Here is a 19,699-nt window from a genome sequence, read left to right on the forward strand (position 1 = left end):
CTACCTACTGCCTGGCATGTGGGAAAACGTTACAGTTGGGTAGAGTCAGGGCTGGCCCAAGACATTTTGGCACCTGAGGCAAATCACAAAATGCTGCCCCACCCCCGGCTCACAAGGGCAAAATAGGGGAGTGAAGAACTACATCAGGAACAAGATAGGGAATAAAAATCAACATTGGGAACAAGGTGGGAGGAGACCAGCAGTGTCTCCTTTTCACTGAGAGGCCGCTATGTAGGGAGCAGGGGGACCACTGCTGAAGAGTTGGCAGATCCAGTCTCCAAGGAGCACATTGCAGCTGCTGCAGGTACCTCAGAAAAAGGCAATGTATTCCTTGGAGGCCGGATCTGACCCCTGTGGATCCTGCTGCCTGAGGCAGCTGCTTCCCCTTACCTAATAGGTGGGGCAGCCCTGGTAAGAGTGGAATGAGAGAGCTTGAGACAGGTCCTAAATTGCACAGCAGAGAGAATTCTGGGAGCCAGGACATGAATGAACAGGCCCTGATCTAGATGCATACATTTTCCAGAAGCAGGTAGCCAAACCCACTAGCGGTTATCCATGGCTCAATCTTCTATGGGCTACTGTGTACATTCCGTGCTGGAATGCTTATACATTAAAACATGTTGCCAGCACTCATTCATTTATATTCTCTCAGTTACTGAATGGAGCCGTCCTCATGCATTCAACCTGCTATCTGCTTTCTAAATGTGCAATACAGTATGAATAATGAGAAGCAATAAATAACCTGTCTAGAGAGTGTTTCTAGACCTGCATTTTCATGCTATTCATTCATTTACCCACCCATTAAATCACAACTGAGGACGTTCAGGTACATTTACTCTTTGATTTAGTTTACATGTACAAATTTGTCATTAGTGAATTTGAAATCAAATGGGCTGCAATGGGTGGATAATTCATTACAGGTATCACCACAAACATGGGGATTTTCAGTGAAGGCCTTTCATATGTTCTGCTGTTGATATACATCTGCATGTCTGAGCACATACACAATTACATAGTACAATCCTTTGCATGTATACCTGGAAAACAGTCCTATTGAGTTCAGTGGGACTTTCTTCCAGGTAAGTGTGCATAGGACTGCCCCCCTAAGTAACCCTCAGAAAGTTATGCATATTCATCAGTTTAGCACCCTTTCTTTACCTCCTCCACAGGGTTTTGAGCACTGTGACCACTTTTTCAAAGCCCACTCAAATGTTACTGAATCTTCCAGAACATTGTTGTTGTCAACATTCAAAGAGTCTTCATGGATCATGTACTTGTACGTCAGTGTAATCTTGACGTTACCATGAGGAATTGCCTGGTCAGACAAATAAGGCATACCTTTTCAGCAAGGTCATTTGGAATATCATAGAGGCACTTTGAAAACAGATTAAAAGCATGAAAAGTAGGACAGGTCCCACCCCTCTTTTAAATTAAGCTTCAGAACACATTTTAGAGATAGAGGGCAACTTTTCTCCCAGTCCAGGCGTGGGATTGACCTTCAAAGTCTTGTATTCTTATGATATATACAACTTTTAATGACAACCAGAGACCACTCATGTGTCCCTTTCTCACAGAATTTGCAAGAAGGGCTTACTACAAGGATGGGCAGGATTAGGACCAAGAGACTGTCCACTACTGTTCCTTGTGGGGAGACACTCAAAACTGTACAGCCAGGGTAGCCAATGTGTGGTGCCTTCCAGATGTTGGATCACAACTCCAAATACCGTTGGCCTTGCTGCCTTGGCCTGACGGAAGCTGTAGCCCAACAACAACATCCAAAGGGCACCACATCGGCTACCACAGCTGTAGAGAATTTGTTTATTTATTGCGGGTACAATTAAACAATTTAAAAATAAATACAATAACAACACACACCCAAATTAAAGACAGCTTGGGGAAATAAAAGATTGTTTTCTGGCACTAAAAGGACAATGAGGTAAACCTCTTGGAGTAGAGAAAGAAGAGGAGGTATTGTACTTCCACTTCTTAGTATAGTTCCACTTCTCTTCCTCCAAAAAATGCTCAATAAATCCTCCCAGCCAGGGTAGTAGTTTTGCCTGGGCAACAGCCAGACTCTGGCCTTACTCTTATGGCTCTCCCACCTTTCTTTAGGTATATTTGCCTGGGAAGCTGTGTTGCTCTTCCCCTGCTACCTGTTTTCTCCCTTGCAAGTAAGTCAGCTTGTCTGGGTTTTTTTGACATCTACATCTGAAACCCCTACACACAGATGTAGCAGTATATTAAGTTGTTGCCATTAAATATGCCCTTGATTCTTAAAACAGATGTCCTAACAGATGCAATCCATAAAATACTGTACGTATGACTCAGTCTAATCTAGACACTCTCATCTTCAAGTTACTTACCAGAACGGTGATTCCATTACGTAAGGGGCCCATAGTTTGCACCATTTCCCTATCCTCATCGTTCCGATACTCCCATTCTACGCCCATGTTGACAAACACTTTGGAGTCTGGCACGTAGTTCTCTTCGTTCAAAATAAATTTCCCTGTTTCTCGGTTCTTGATAGCTAGAAATAACAGGACAAATTTAACATCTTCAAGAGACTTCAGTTCACTCTCTCTTTCTCTGCCCTCCCTCTCTCTTTTTCTGAGACTGGAAGGCTTCAGGAAGAGGTCTGTCTGCTTGCTTTATTTATTAGATGTATTTAGATAACTTATATACAGTACTGCCTTTCACACACAAAAAAAGAGAAGATCCCAATTTGGTTTATATAAAAATGTGAGTAAAAATGTAAAGGACAATTGTCATAAAAGCAAAAGAGAACAAAAACACCTAATAAGACAGCAGACTAGGATCTAAAAACTCCTTAAAAGGGGGGTGGGGGCAGGGGTGCATTGCCAAAAGGACAACAGAGCAGGTGCCAAGCAGGCCTCTTTAGGGAGAGGACTCCGCAACCAAATATGCCCTCTCTCTGATGACCACCCACCTTATCTTGGATGGGTTGATCCAAGGAAGAACACTGTCAGGTGATCTCAGCATCTGTTGGTTGATATGGAGCTAACCTTCCTTTAGGTACCCAGGGACCCAAGTTGCCTGCAAGGCAAACCCTGCCCACCGTTCCATCTGTAGGTGGTGCTATCTTGCCTGACCAGAAGGAAAATGTAGAGATTGTACTCTTGCATGCCACCCCAAACTCCAAGCAGTGCAAGATTCTGGGGTTCTGGGCACTTACCCAGGATATGTGTTTCCTTTGGAAGGCGGTATCTTTATGATATATGGCTTATTTACACATATATACAATCTGAGCCTACGATGGAGGGGTTCAGAGCATTATCACCCCAAGAGGGTCTTGCTTCCCCCATAGTCACAGCCTTGGATTGCAACAAAAACAGGCATAGCTCTGTCTCCCAGCTGCCCAACCTAAGGTTACCAGATGTCCCCGTTTCCTGGGGACAGTGTCCTGATTTACAAATCAGACCCCATACAGAATCCATTGAAGTTGAAAAGTGTCCCCGGATTCATTGAAAAAAATCTGGTAACCATAGCCCAGCCTGCAAGCTTCTAGACCTTCGGGTATAGGGCGGTATAGGAATTAAATAAATACTAAAATAATAATAATAATAATAATAATTACTCTCAAATTTGGACTTTATTTTTCTAACTACGAGGAGTTGACAAGGTGCCCCAGAGCCAGAAATTCAATCCCTTGCTGGATCCAGAAATTGAAGGATCTCAGGCATACAGCCTAGTTCGCCCTCTCCTCATAAGGATCTGAATCTCAGCAAAGTTCACCACAAGGAGCTGCTGCTGCTGCTGTTCTGTATGGTGTGCAGAGATGGAGACGCCGCCTCCCCAACATTTGAAGGAAAATATGTTGGCACTGCAGACTCGACAGGGAGTGACTCTGTCATCAGGCAACAGACACTGCTGACTCTCGCACCCTGTCACAGCCCTCTCCCTTGGAAGGAAGCCCTCAGTGCAGTCAGCTATTTTATCTAAGAGTTGATAAATCGTTTGGGGCTGAGCCTATGTTATGCCATTCATTTGATTTTGCATTGCAGCCCTGGAATCGGAGAACCAGCTGGACCTATCTGATAACAGAGCTGTGAAGAAATACATTCACGAGGAACAACTGGCGTCTATTGTGCATTATTTTACTTTGTGAATTCTGTTCTAACAGACCAAAACAAATACTCGTCCTGCCTCTTCATCCCCAGTATCTTTTCAGCTACCTGGTCTTTTTTATCTGCTTCAATGGTGTGTCTTACATCAGCTCTGAGACGAAAAACAGAGCAAATCATGCATTATGTTTCCAGATCAAGCAGCTGAATTTCTGTTAGCATTGCCCTGCCTGTTGCATTACAAGTCTCCTGCCCCTGTCCCTGTGGATCCCTGCCCTAGAATCTTGTTTCCTTCATGCCTGAAGTAACAAGATAAGAATGCCAGAGAATATGTGCAGTGATTGATTTCTTTTCACTATATAATACACACACATATTGGGGCTTTAGTGTGTTTGGAAACAAACCCACCTGTTCTTTGCTGGTGTGTGGGGGTCTCTCTATAATTAAAAAGTGGTTTAGAAAATTCCATGTTAGTCATTCTCAAAGTATGGTAGAACATATTATTACTATTATTTCAGTGGGTCTACTCTGAGTTTGACTAACAGTTTATTACACTCAGAGCTTGTCCACACCAGAGTTCACTGTGTGTGGCTGTTGGCATTCCCATTTAATTTGTGTAGTGCACACAATGTTATCCTTGAATAACACCAATCTTGAAGTTTCCCTTCTATAAATTCAGGTTTAACCAACATGGGGATAATCAAATGAGTTGAGAGAAATTGAGCTCCAAACCTCTCCACTTGGATGTTTCGCTGCTTTTTGGGGGTGTGGATCCATCATCCCATAAGTTTAAGGCATGGAGGATCCATCATCCCTTTGCTACACCTCTTTCCACACCCACTGCTTCCTCAATGCTTCCATTTCGTTTCTGGTGGAGTGTGTAACTATTTCAGCTACACACCTGAATGGAGCTTAGTCCTATGTATAATTCATTTGATCCCTCATAAAAAAAAATTTACAGTGAAATTCTACATGTATCTACTCAGAACTAAGTCTCATAGCGGTAAATCTATGTAAGATTGAAATCTGAAAATTTCACACATAGGAACAAACAAACAAATGCACAGGTTCAAACTGAGGACTACCCAACACCATCACTGAGAAGGCCTTATACTGGATGAGAAACTGAAACTGAATCAGCAAGACACGCCAACACATGCTATTCTAGGTAAATGTTTCTGTTCCACAGCTCCATGTGCTTTCAGATGCTCAGTTTGTGCCTGGGTGGGCTTCTCTACTGACTTCAAAAGAGGGAGCAGTTTTCCATATGCACCCCATTTAAGGATATATCCCTGTGCTTGAATTTGGCTCAATGGCTTAACGTTGCAAGAAGGTAACTTCTGGCCTGAGAGGTGTTTGACAGCTCCCTGTTTTAGCTTCCCCAGGTAGATGGCAAAAACAGGAGGTTAATGACTTCCTGGTTATAAGCTCTACATGGCTAGCAGACTGCAAATGGGTTACATGTGTGCAGGCTGACACTGCGTATGCTGCCTCTGAGTTTTATTAATCTTCAGAAAGAACTTAGCAAATGGAATCAATTACCTAAGGAAATCGCTTCAGCTGAATCATCTGGCTGAGATGTTAAGTACAGCAAATCATTCCTCTGTGAAGGTGACTAGATTAGATGAGGCCCCTTTGAACTTGAGGGGTCTACCGTCTCACTCTATCTCTTTTCTGCACTTCAAATGTTGCTGCAGCCTTTGCTACTGAACCTTGCTACAGCCAAATTTCCTGGCCAATCTCTAAAAATAATTAAGACCTCTTTCATCTTTCTTCCTACTTTGACTGTCAAAATAATAATTCCAAAGTTTCATACACTTCTTGCCTTGCCTTCTCTGTTGCTCTGGGGTGGGGGGACCAACCCTCGTGTCTCTTGCGATCCCTTCCTAAAGTGCTGTCAGGGTCGATACCAGGCTTTAAAAGCCGGAGGTTTATATATTGCCCATGCTTCATCAGAAACAGTTTGCCGAGCATAAGGAATAAGTTTGTACAAAGAATGCTATGAGTCCCACGAGGCTCCGCGGAACATCAGTGCAAGGGAAGCATTTACTAAAGTAAAACTGGGGGGGGGGGGGGAGTGATTCATGGCAGTTACGAGGCTATTTGTTGTGAATCCACTTCTAATTAATAACATTCTGCAAGACATTGTCTATTATTGATCCGCTGAATTGGAAGGAGAGGATTTCAATTACTGTTTAAGCTTTGTGATTGATTGAGCATCCTTGTGATGGATGGCTCTGAATCTGAAACTGAATGCACCAGGATGCTATAAAGGCATATGCAAAAGCAGAACCAGTGAGCCCATTGACTAGGAAGCACATTCCCTGTAACAAATAAATATGGAAACTGCATGCAGTGGCGGAGGAAGGGGGTGTGGGGGTGCGGGCCACCCTGGGGGTCATCACTGGGAGGGGTGACAAAATGACTGTATATATGTGTAAATAAACCATATATCCTAAAGACACCACAGTCTCCACTGTCCCTCATTCCAAGGAAACCAAACTCTAGGTAACTGCCTGGAACCTCTGGAATCTCAGACCACTTGGAGATTGGGGTGGTATGCAGCAATTTCATTGTCATAATATTAGTTTTCTCATAAGGAGAAATTTTTCTCTTGACTGGTTTTATTTTTTAAACAGACAAAATATATTTTCATATTGTCAGTAAAAGCAAATGTAAAGAAAAAGATGTTGGGAAAGATTGAGGGCACAAGGAGAAGGGGACGACAGAGGACGAGATGGTTGGACGATGTTCTCGAAGCTACAAACATGAGTTTGACCAAACTGCGGGAGGCAGTGGAAGACAGGAGTGCCTGGCGTGCTCTGGTCCATGGGGTCACGAAGAGTCGGACACAACTAAATGACTAAACAACAACAACAGAAAAAGATGGTGATAGAACAATGCTGATAATGTAATACTCACCAAGATTATGAATGGAGGCATCCGATTCTTGTATTAGCAAGTGCCGCGCACCTGCTGGGATTTCAAACATCTTGATATAACCTGTAGGGACACATTAAACCAGTGCAGGTTGTTGTTATTACAGAGAAAGGAAAAGAGGACCAGAATACTGAGCCATCCTTCTGGGGGCAAGGTCCCTCAGGCTCTGCTCCAGCTGGCACCCCTGTTGTTGACTATGTGTTTTATGAGATTTTATGACACGGATTTGTATTCTAAAGCAGTGTTTCCCAACCTTTTTTGGGCAAAGGCACACTTGTTTCATGAAAAAAATCTCGAGGCACACCACCATTACAGTCCCGTGACGTCAGCGTGCAGCGTCACGCCGGGAGGGACATGAATTGCTAGCAAATTACATAATCACCTCCTTGAGGGCTGGCTCATCTTCTCCGAAGGCAGAACCCCATTAATTAACAGCACAGACTCACACCATAGCCAAGACGAGGGGGGAAAACCTCAGTCATGCACAGTCATGCACATGTGGGGGCTAAATGAGGACGAAGACCGGGCAGAGAGCAGGGTTCAAATCACCCCACCTGGCCAGGACAATCCCTGGGTGCTCCCTTGGGCCACTCGCCTGACTCACCTCGCAGGGCTGTTGTTGCGAGGATAACACGGGGAGAACCACGCGCGCCCCCGGGAGCTCCTTGGAGGAGAAAGCAGGCGATGAATGCAATGCACGAAATATATGAGAGGCGACCAGGTTTTGCAGGTGAGGGGCCCCCGCCAGCCTCCGCTTCCAACACCCGGCGCAACGACGCCGAAGTTTCCCCCCGGGCTCGGCTCGGGGAGCAGCGCTGCTCCCCCCCGGCTCCCCTTCGCCCTCCCGGCTCTCTCTGCCGCCCACTGGGGACCCCCCTCACCTGCCAAGTCCGGAGCGCCGGTGGAAGTTGCATGCATGCATGCAGGGTGCCGCGTTGCCATTGCATTGCACTGCACTCCATGCATTGCCTTGCACGCCCGCCAAGGGGTCTCCCCGCGGTCCGATGCATCCCCTCCGGTGCGGATGCAGCATTGCAAAAATAAAACCCCCCCGACGCAGCCCTACCTGGGGGGCAGCCTCCGCCTCCGCCGCTCCGCCTCCGCGGGGATCCCCGGCCTCCATCCTGCCGCCCGATCTCCGCGGGGGCGCAGGCAGGCTGCGCGGGGTCTGCGCGGAAGAGCCCCTGCCCGCCCGGCCGCCGCCGCCGCGCTCATTCCATGGCCGGGAGAAGAGCGCTTCAAACAAAACGCGCGGCCCGCCAGGCCACGCTGGGAAACGTAGTTCGCGCACCCCGCGCGGGCGCGGAGCCCAAGGGCGAGGGGACTACGGATCCCGGCAGCCCCCGCGCCGGGGACGGAGGGGGAGAGGCCGGGTGCAGGGATGGAGGGACGGGTGGGCGAGCGAGTGAGTGAGTGGCAGCCGCCAAGCCTTGGCCGAGAGCCAGGAAGGGCCTCCCCGGAGGAGGAGGAGGAGGAGGGAGGCGCAGAGCGGGAGGGAGGGAAGGAACCCCAGGGGCCATCTAGTGACGGCGCCCCAATCGAAAATTTGACTTAAAAAAAAAATATCTTTCAATTTTTTAATTTTTCCCGCGGCACACCAGGCAACATCTCGCGGCACACTAGTGTGCCGCGGAACAGTGGTTGGGAAACACTGTTCTAAAGTATCGAACGCCTCTTTGTAGAGAATTTCCTCAAAAATGAGACCATATGTATATATCTGAAGTGCCTTTAAATTCATTGAAATAAACAAAGTATGTTTAAATTGCCCATTGGCTCACTTGAAAGCTAAGCAGATCAAAGTCTAAAAAGGTTGTACAAAAAGTGGATACAGACATGTACAAATGTAGCCCCGTGGAAGGTGTTTAGACCAAGAAGGAAGAACAACCTTGCCTCTACTTACCTGGAAGTAAGGCCCACTGAGTAGACATATCTAGGATTTAACTATAAGCCCCCAATCCACTCAGCCTTTTTAAGTGCACAAATGGGTTCACACACACCCCCCCACCCCATAGGCCCTATTGGTGTAGGCCATAGTACTTCCAGGAAAGTACCTCTGCTGTTCTGCACCAGAAGCTGTTCAAACACAATGCTTTGTTGCAGCACCAGAAAAGAGATGTTAAAAACAAAGTTACTCTGTCCTTCTGAAATCTTCCTGCATGCTTCTTTGGGGCAGGAGCGCTATACTGTACTGAAAATGGACTGACCTTGCTTCTTTGGTGCCCTGGAGAATGTGCCTTTCACCACTTTGCAATGGGCGTTGTCTCCACCACACACGCCACACTTGTCCTCTTGCTTTGACGAGCCAATTACCTTGTCACAGCCAACTTTCTGCAAAGAATGAAAAGCAATTACTCCTGCTTGTAAGAGCCTGCATTTTCCTCCGGGTTTTCTTTTTACCAGACAAAGATATAATAAACAGCACATTTGTCTCTTCCTAAAAGGGCATGTTGATATCCACATGAGTTTTTATAATGACATTTCACCCTGATAAATTGGTTTCTAACTGCTTGCTTAACTGAACTCTGATATTAATTCATTATCAAAGGATTTCAAGTACATGTTGCTATTCAGGATTTGAGCATATTGCAGGCATTTAATCCAATTCACATAAATATTTGGCAATTCATGCTCAGAAAATAACACTGAAGACAACAGTACGCATTTCTCTCCCCCCACATGAAAAAATGGTACTCCAGAAATGAACGAGGCCTCTAGTCACACGCTATGGTGAAGAGCCCCAGTACAAAGACCTCCAGGTGTTTCTTTTCCAATAGCTAAGAGGAGATTAAGAAGCCATTTGGAGGTCTAGTAGATGGATAGAGAAGCTAATAAAATCTTGCATATGTATGACATTCTCATGCACATGTGACTGTGGCTTGCAACCATGGTGTTTTCCTGAACAGAAATCAATTTAGTTGTATGCTCAAGAGCCTTCTCAAATTAGATACTGAATACACTTTGCAAAGGTACTAGGCATGTCTGAACGGTTCTCAGCCCAATTCCAAACCCAACTCCATCCTTCTTAGGCAGGTAACCTTTTAGCGACTCTAGTAAAACAATGAACCATGGTAGGATTGATTTTTAGTAAACTTCAGTGATTACACTTAAAATGACTACTTATTTGTAGATGCGTCATGGAGAAAAGCGTCCCATTGAAATGTTAATATTATACTCATTCTTGCAAATAAGAAACTGGAAAAAGGAATTGATGCCACCACTTACCAGGCACTCTCCTCGCACACAGATACTATGGGGATCCTTATATGAGCACCTTGTTCCATCATGCACCAGTCTTTTCATATACACAACATCATTAGTTTCCTTGGACTCACAATAGAGATGGCACCTTTCTTTGGCTACAAGGGAAAAGAGTCCTGTGATTTATCTCTTCAACTGATGGTTCTTATCCGATCAGACTGCAGAAGGCAATTCAGTTAAAATCATGATCTTTGAATAAAAATATGCAGATTTCCAAAAATTCCAATCAACCTACTAACAGTAGAATTGAGATCCATGTAGAAGGGTTCCCACTAAGTTCAGCAGAAGTGGACCACACCAAGGTTCCCCTTTCCCGGGGACAGTCCCCGGATTTGCACATCAGTCCCCTGACAAAATCTATCTATTTAGTAGGAAGTTGAAAAGTGTCCCTGGATTCATTGAAAAAAATCTGGTAACCTTAGACCACACTCAAGATCATAAATATGCGTATGGCTGTTTATAGAGTACCTGACCAATTTGGCAACCCACTAAAGCAAATTTATATCCACTTTTTTTGACGTGCCACTGCAGTAGTGTATGCTTATGCATATTTTATGCACAAAATTCAAAGTAATGTATGAACACAGGAGGTGACGACGTACCCACCCTCTCCAAATGAAGCTGAGACTTTTGGCAGAATAACCAATGGGTGGTAATATTTTCTATACACTGGAAATTACAGTCTTCAAATATGGCAGACTGGAACCAAGGCCATTAACAAAGCAATAACACGAAGAGGAAGAGGAAGAGGAAGAAGAAGAAGAAGAAGAAGAAGGAGGAGGAGGAGGAGGAGGAGAAGGAGAAGTGGTGTACTAACCATCACTATGCTCATATGCAAGCCAATGGTGCTTCTTGTTCTGATATTCAAAATAAGGATCCCACTGTTTGCACTGCTCCTCTCTGAAATCTTCATTCTCTTTAGGACAATCGTTTGTGCTGCAAAGCTGGAACTCATAGCTTGGTCCAAAACATGTACGACCTCCATTAGCTGGGCTAGGAATAAGAACAAAACCAGATTAATAAATAATATCACGTCAGTGACACTTATAAAATTATCTTATTACTAATGAATTCATATTTGGAGCCTCAGAGATCAACTGCAGGAGTAGATTTGCTCCTTCCACTGAAATTAACAGAGGCAACTCTACAAAAGCAAGCTACACGTGGAGATCTTGAATCACAACAGTGTTGAAATCAATGGGACCTCTATATATATATATATCTGGTCCCACAGATTTCAGTAGCAGTAAAAAAAAAAAAAATTACTTAGGGTGGAATTCAGCACCACACTCTTCCAGTTGTTCCATCTGCACATGCATTGCAAGACTTCCATTTGCACAATGGGGCTCCTGTTGTGTAAGCAGAAGTCCTTGCACAGTGCTTCTGTTGCTGGTGCTGGGTAGTTAAATGCTACCCTTAATCTCTTCTCTTCTCTTCTCTCTCCTTGGTAGTATGACCAAATACCAGGAAAAGCTTTCACTTAATGGCTTCAGTCCCGCAAGTACCTAATCCTGCATGCGCATAACCAGAGTTTCTACTTTTCTTTTTACACCAGCAATGGCGACAAACTGCATTTGTGTCAGGCGGCAGAGGCACCAACCCCCACAGCAGGTTGCCAGGAAGGGACAAGACAAGGAAAAGTCCTTACCATCTGCTTTTATTCAATATTCACATAGTGAGGCTTGGGAATGCAACCTCTCAGAATAATGGCGTTGCCCCAAATGAATCTCCATCCCCTCCGTCTCTTCCACTTCCTCATGAGTCATCATTACGGGTGCTGAAAAGTCCCTCTGCCTTTGAGCTCTTTGCTCTCCCACTTTCAAGGCCTACCATGTTCGGGGGGGGGGGGGGGCTTTCTAAAGACACCGAGTCCGTCAGCTGTTGTTCCCCTGGTGCTTCCTCCTCCTCCTCCTCTCCCATTAGTCCCCAGCTTTTCTGAGCTGAGATCTCTCTCAAGCCCCTGTTGTAATTCTGACCTGTCTTCTTTTCTGGAAGGGTCAGGCAGGTCTCCACCATTCCTCCTCTGCCCAGTCCCTGACAATTTGTAATCCTATTCCAGCTATTTTACGTGTGGGTACAGACTGCCTCTTTGAGCAACAGCCAAAAAAAGGCAAGCTATGGCTGTGTGCATAGCAAGAGAACCCTGCATGAGGGCCATGGTGAATTCCTAATCCAGTATACAGTCAATGGTCTGCATTATTTCACCCATCTGAGGATGAAACATAGTCTCAAGCAATTATTTCTGTGCATTTCTGATAGTAATTTAACAGTGTGTCTCTTACACATGTGCGAGTGTGAGAGCCAGTGTGTCTCTCACAAACAGTGTGGTGTGAGAGCCAGTGTGGTGTAGTGGTTAAGAGTGGTAGACTCGTAATCTGGTGAACTGGGTTCACGTCCCCGCTCCTCCACATGCAGCTGCTGGGTGGTTCCTTAGGGTAGTGATAAAGCGGGATATCAAATCCAAACTCCTACTCCTCCTCTTTAGCAGAGGTGGCAGGCATGGTAGGGCAGTTCTGCACCACCGTGGTCCCAACAACAGAATTGCTGCCACTCACTGCGCTTGACTCCCCAGTGTGGCTGCACAGCCCACACCTCACCTCTGCCCATTCTGATAAGGGCCACAGACATTGCTGTTGGGAGAGCGACGACATGGGAAGCCATCCCCACCCCATGCCACCCACTCCTGGTCTTCAGCTTACTTAGGTCCAACTTACTGTGGGTTGTCGCATTGCCGTGTTCTGAATTTCACTCCCGTTCCACAGGTTCGAGAGCAGGAACCAAATTTACTCCATGCCCCCCAGTTTCCATCTTGCTTCAAGATATCTGGAGTTAACCAGATACAGTGACCTTTAAAACAATGCTAAAAAGAGAAAAGCATACGTGGATGCATATTTTCACAATGAGTCACATTGCACAGCAAAATTGTCTTAGTTTTTGGACACAGACTGAAAGCTCCTCAGTCTACATACTATTGCGAACACTGGAATATGATGCAATATCCTCATTCACAGCTTTAGAATAGATGATTCTCTACCTGCCTAGAAGAAACGATAGGCTTCTCACACATGCATGTAACTCACTGGGCAAAACACCACTCAGCTACACATGTAAACAGTTTCAACTGAAAAATATTGGGACGGATTGGATGATTCTTCTTGCCCAAACTGGCCCATGGAATGGAGAACACACCTGCTTTCCCCAAATACATGACCTATCTGTCCTTCCTTTGATGTCCTCTCACATCCACAGAGAGATTGCAAGTTTCAATACAGCCTAGGTACAAGTTTGGGCATACATGCCTGGCCATGTTGCTTCCCCTGTGTGGGGACACTGCAGGAGGGGCAGATATGCCAGAAAGGGGGGCAGGTGAGTTCATCCTACAATCCACACAATGGGCTAGATCGGTGGGATAGTATCAATCTGCCCCATTATATTTGAGGTGATGATAAGCAATACCAGATACTAGATTTCTAATGAATCCTTTACAGCAATGTTATGTCAGCTTCTTCTACCCCCACGGTCAGGCTCAGTATGCCCCTGAATGTCAGTGGCACGGGAAACCACAAGTAGGGAAAGTGCTGTAGCTGTCAGGTCCCCCTCACTGAGTTCCAATAGGCACCTGACTGGCCACTGTGAGAACAAGATCTTGGCTTCAATGGGCCATTGGCCTGACCCAGCAGGGCTCTTGTTATGTTCCAGCTGAAGCAATAATATTACCAAAACTCATTTGGATTTTAATTTAATTCATGCCAATGTTTCAAGAAGTAAAATTTAGGCTTTTTCTGCCAAAGTTGCTTGACTATGATTTCTTCTGAACAATATAACTGCAGTGGTGGGAGAAAGATTGTACACAACAACAAGAGAGACAAAATTTTTTTTCAGTTTACATGAACCTGCAGTAGAACCTTTAGTATTTCTTATTTCATAGAAATACTAAATACTAATACTTTGGGCATTCACAGGACATTATAGGTAATAATTATTATGACACCTCTGAGCAGTATTTGTAAACAAGCTGTGGTAGGTATTTTTTAAATACAATGCAAGTTTGATCTAAAAATAGTCCTTCTTCAAAATAAAAATGGAGCACACAAAAATCCTTCATTCTAATCTTATCTATAAACAATGTCTACTCCTTGTCCACTATTTCATCCTATGAAGAGGAATACACCTGGGGGGGGGGAGTGCTAACCCAAATCATTCTGATTTCAGTTACTGACAAATGGATCACTAAGGGAGACTTTTAAAAAGGCTCTTACTTTGCAACACCTGTTGGTCAGGACAGAAAGTGGTGGGCGAGCATGATCATTCTCGCATTCTTATCCCTTGCCCTAGTTTGCCTCCTGGTCCCATAGACTGGCACCCATTGGATAGCAATGCAAGTTATCATAGAAGTTATCCTAGAGTTGGAAGGAACCATGGGAATCATCTGCACCAAACCCCTGCAATGCAGGAATATGCAGCTGTCCCTTCCAGGGGTTGAACCTGTAACCCTGGTTTTGTTAGCACTATACTCTAACCCACTGAGCTATGCAGCTACCAAGCCTTAAACTTTTCAAAAGCCTAGGAAATGTCTGCCCACTTAATTTACATGCCGTACAATGCAAAACAAATGAAACAGGGATGTTATTTTACACAGTGTTGAATTTACTTCAAAGTTCTTACTTGAAAGAACTTATCAATAAATATTGCAAGTGAGAGCATCCAACGGCCCAGCAAAAGGGTAGAGAGGATCACAGTTTTAGATGGTTGTGTTTCCAATTACAGTGGTACCTCAGGTTAAGTACTTAATTCGTTCTGGAGGTCCATTCTTAACCTGAAACTGTTCTTAACCTGAAGCACCACTTTAGATAATGGGGCCTCCCGCTGCTGCCGCGCCGCCATAGCACGATTTCTGTTCTCATCCTGAAGCAAAGTTCTTAACCTGAAGCACTATTTCTGGGTTAGCGGAGTCTGTAACCTGAAGAGTATGTAACCTGAAGCATATGTAACCTGAGGTACCACTGTATAGGAAGCTAGAAACTCTAAGCTAGAAACCCCAGCCCAGAATGGAAATATTTTCAAAGCAATACTGTTGCCTTATGCTGATCTACAATTCCAATTCAAAAACTGATAGAGGAGTGGACTTGCAAGAAGGAATACATAAAAAAAAACATTGTTCTGGTATAAATATATCAATATGCAATGAATGAAATTAATAGAGTAAAAGACTAAGAAGAAATGGGTATAAGACGAGACAGTTAAAAATAATATTGATAACACAGCAAAAAGAAGAAAAGAAATACTGTAAAGGAAGTCACACATAGGTGGAGGGAAGTCAATATTTTTGTTTTTATGTTTAGTTTCTTTTGTAATTTAAGTTGATACTTCTTTTGGTTTATGTATGTTTAATTGTTTTCTTTTGTAGGAATTAAGGAGTTGTATGTATAATAAGTTTGTTTTGTGTTTTGTTTTGTGTTTGTGAGTATTGCATTTACTACTACTACTACTACTACTACTACTACTAATAATAATAATAATAATAAACAATTCCAGTTCATGGGTCTGAATGGTTCCTGTCAGCATGGGGAACTGGGCATGCGCACGACAGACAGATGGCCAGAGCAACAAGTGCAATCATTCACTTGCTCTTCCTAGTAATGAACTCCACAACAAATGTTATTCAGCTTAACCAGCCTTCAGATCTAGGCATTTGGCAGGCACTGTATGCAAAGCATATGGCTAAACACCCACTGCCAACAAAAACAAAGGAGAAGGGTTTACAAAGTAAAATCTCCCTTAAGCATAAAATGGTGACTAGTGTAACAGAGAAATAGTGGGAATGCTGCCAAATATTAACCCGTAAAGGGAGAGAAAGGCTACAGTTGGTAGAACAGTGACAATGAAAAAGCTGTCTGTGACATGGGGGATCAGTAATTGATTAAAAAAAAAGGAGGAGGCACAGGGTGTTCAGAGTGGCTCTTCAGTGTGCCAGTAAGATATTCCAGGTCAAAATATAATTAAGTGAAAGCTGTATCTCACATTGGAATTGTTTTTTAAAATACTAATATTTGGTCTCCCAGGAGATGTTCACACAAGAGCCATTGCCAATTCACACAACGTTATTTCCAGAAATGAGATAACTTCTTTTGGTCACCCCCACGACTTGAAAGATGAAGAAACATCTTGCGGGAATGTTTCATGCATACTGTTTACTCCCTCGATTTTCTTGTGAACCGGAACGGAGATAGCCAGTGGCAATGAGAGAAATTCCAACGATCTACTAGTTCCGGAAGTATCCAGTCATGGGAGTTGATGAAAGGAGTAACCCAGGATTTGAAATAAGGAGGAGAACCATGGGGAGGGCATATGCTGACAGAAACAAATTTGGTTCTTAGTGGCTGACCATTATAAGAGACACGGTAAACAGACACAATGATTCCATTATTATTAATTATTATTATTATTATTATTATTATTATTATTATTCAAACTACTAGTCTCACAGTGAAGTGTTTTATTGAGTTGCAGGCAGTGGAGAATGCCCCGCCCACTTCAGTCTGTCTTCTTACTTACAACCAATTAGGGGGCAGCTCTGCTTGTCACTGGTTCTGGCTCTACCCGCCATTGGCTTTGGTTCTGCCTACTGTTGGGTCTCCCTGTCTTCTGCTCCTCCAGTTCCATTGGGCACCAGACGCTGCTGGCTGCAGTATTATATGTTGGGACAGGGGCTGTAGCAGCGGGTGTGAGGGAAAGAGTTCAAGCAGAGGGAAATGAAATGCAAGAAGTACCGGTAGTACAGATAGAATTCTGGGAGTTGTAGTATGTTAAGGGTGCTGAGAGTTGTCTATTCCCCTCCCAGAGCTTCAGTTTGTAGAGTGGTTTAACAACCAAGCCCTCTTCAGCGAGAGGATTAAGGGTCTCCTAATAACTCCGTAAAGTTAAAGCTATGGTTTTCCCAGTAGTGATGTATGGAAGTGAGAGCTGGACCATAAAGAAGGCTGATCGCTGAATAATTGATGCTTTTGAATTATGGTGCTGGAGAAGACTCTTGAGAGTCCCATGGACTGCAAGAAGATCAAACCTATCCGTTCTTAAGGAAAACAGCCCTGAGTGCTCACTGGAAGGACAGATCCTGAAGCTGAGACTCCAATACTTTGGCCACCTCATGAGAAGAGAAGACTCCCTGGAAAAGACCCTGGGAAAGATTGAGGGCACAAGGAGAAGGGGACGACAGAGGACAAGATGGTTGGACAGTGTTCTCGAAGCTACTAACATGAGTCTGACCAAACTGTGGGAGGCAGTGGAAGACAGGAGTGCCTGGCGTGCTCTGGTCCATGGGGTCACGAAGAGTCGGACATGACTAAACAACAACAACAATAACTCTTAGTGCCCTTAACAAACTACAGCTCCCATAATTCTTTTTTGGGGGGGGGCAGCCATTACTTCATAGTGTTTTAAATGTATGGTGTGAATGTGACCTCTGTACCTCCACAACATACTTATGCACTGACAGGACTGGATAACCCCATTGCATCTGTTAATCTGCTAAAGAATGGTTGCCAGTGAGGGCTGTAGCAACAGAAAAGGCTGTGGCAGGCAGTGCAAATTAATTCTCTTGGAGAGTCCAAGATTCTCTGTCTCTGTGGTGACTAACACAGCACATATTTATCCATCTGACTCCTGTCTGGGAGAAGCTGAGGTCAGCTTTCTCAGTGGGAAATCATCTGGACTGGACTCATTGACTTTGGAGAACATTTTTTTTTCTTGGTTAATTTCCTTTGCAGTATCTTTTTATTTAATTCCCTAGCTATTATGAAGAAAAAAATCCCAAAAGGACTTGTGGGAACCCACAAAGAAATGCAATGGGATGGGGCGGGGAAGAATAATTTTATTACTTTGCCTCAGGGCCCTGGTTCTCTCTTCTGCAATGAATCAGTTGTTGGAGGGCAACCTGGATTCAGTTCAGGATACATTTTCTCTGAGCCTAATCCCTTCCCAAAATGGCTGCGTCAAAGGGAAAGAACAAAGGCCAAGTCCCCACTTTGCCTCAAAAACAATCACCTGGAAGGAGGGAAGTGGCTTCACAGATGATGCCCCCAAAGGGTGCTCTGTCCCCGAGATTAATTCTCAGAAACCCTGAGCTTATTTCAGAGCAGGAAGGAGGGCTCAGCCTTCCTTCATCTCCAAAGTGACTGGGTGCAGGGAGGAAATGGTAGGAAACTAATGGGCAGGAACACTCTGGAAACGACAGCACCATGTTTGAGAGCTCTTGGAAATGGAATCAGCTTCTCCAGAGCCATCCTGCTCAGAACTAGTATGTGGAGGAACTGCTTCCTATGTCCCTTCAGGCAGGCTATTTCTGGCAACTTTTTTTCTCCTCTTCATACATTCCACTTTAGGTGTATACCTAAATCTACACCCAAAATGTAACATATGAATGTGACAGATATGTGTTTGAAAACACACTTACCATACACTCTGCTACAGCTCCCTATTGAGTACAGACATGGTGGTAAACCCAGGCCTAACGTGTGAAATGGTCCCAAGTCTGAGGCATGTGGCTGTCAATTCAGGGCATTTCTGTGGAGGCTGGTCCATTAAGGAGAAGTGGGCACTGCCACACCAACCACAGTCTACCCACTTGCTTGCCTTCTTACTTACAACCAGTCCAGGAGCTGGCAGTGGCTGACACCTTCCTCCTCCTCAGTCTCAGTGCTGCCTTTGTAGAACCGAGCAAGAAAGAGGATAAGTACAAAACTAGAATTACTTGGCTCTGCCTGTCCTTGGCTCTGTTGGCCTACTCTTGGCCTCTCTGTCTTCCACCATACCAGTCCCAATGGACATCAAGGGCGTTCATAAATACAATTCAAACCCCTCCCACACAGGTTCAAGAGAAGTCTTCTCATGTGCTTTTGAGAGCAATCATGTCAGTGGATGTAAACATTAAGATCTTTAACTGCTGTTAAAGGGGGGACAGTAGCTTGCTGTTTCCCTGCATGGTTGCTTTTATAAGCTTCCAGGGGCAAACTAAGTGACTTCAGCCGATGCAAATGTGTCTTAACATGGTGGTTAGGAAGGACACCGCCAGTGGATTTACAGCTTGATGCAGCTGTCAAAACACATTTGTACATCTCAATAGGATAGAACTTAAAAGAACAGAAACTAAGGTCAGCCCTGTAATTTGTTCTTTTGTGGGAAGAACTGTGAATTAAAATTAAAAGGCCCACTTGGTTCTCCCCTTAGTAAATGTTCAGCACTAACAAGTGTTTGTGTCAAATTTTAAATGAAAATCAATTAAATGTTCCTCCTCTAACACACCATTGATTTTTTCTTAAAAACGCAACACTAACACTTGGGGGGGGGGGAGAGACATCACAACATTTAATGGTTCTGTAGTCCCTACCACGTAATCCCTGTAATGTGAAAGGGCAACATCA

General features: G+C 44.4%; 1 protein-coding gene across 1 annotated transcript in view; it reads right to left on the reverse strand.

The window, feature by feature from the left end:
- Nucleotides 1-19,699, reverse strand: part of ADAMTS2 (ADAM metallopeptidase with thrombospondin type 1 motif 2) — a 209,139-nt gene that overhangs the window by 13,281 nt on the left and 176,159 nt on the right. Inside the window, exons 11-17 of the mRNA XM_028718223.2 lie at nt 12,995-13,140; nt 11,098-11,273; nt 10,245-10,378; nt 9,227-9,350; nt 7,005-7,085; nt 2,364-2,527; nt 1,159-1,315 (exon numbers count right to left, since the gene is read on the reverse strand). Coding sequence (XP_028574056.2) covers nt 1,159-1,315; nt 2,364-2,527; nt 7,005-7,085; nt 9,227-9,350; nt 10,245-10,378; nt 11,098-11,273; nt 12,995-13,140 — 982 coding nt within the window. The remainder of the gene's footprint in view (nt 1-1,158; nt 1,316-2,363; nt 2,528-7,004; nt 7,086-9,226; nt 9,351-10,244; nt 10,379-11,097; nt 11,274-12,994; nt 13,141-19,699) is intronic.

The sequence above is a fragment of the Podarcis muralis genome, chromosome 2 (genome assembly GCF_964188315.1).
Source record: "Podarcis muralis chromosome 2, rPodMur119.hap1.1, whole genome shotgun sequence".
NCBI classification, from domain to species: domain Eukaryota; kingdom Metazoa; phylum Chordata; class Lepidosauria; order Squamata; family Lacertidae; genus Podarcis; species Podarcis muralis.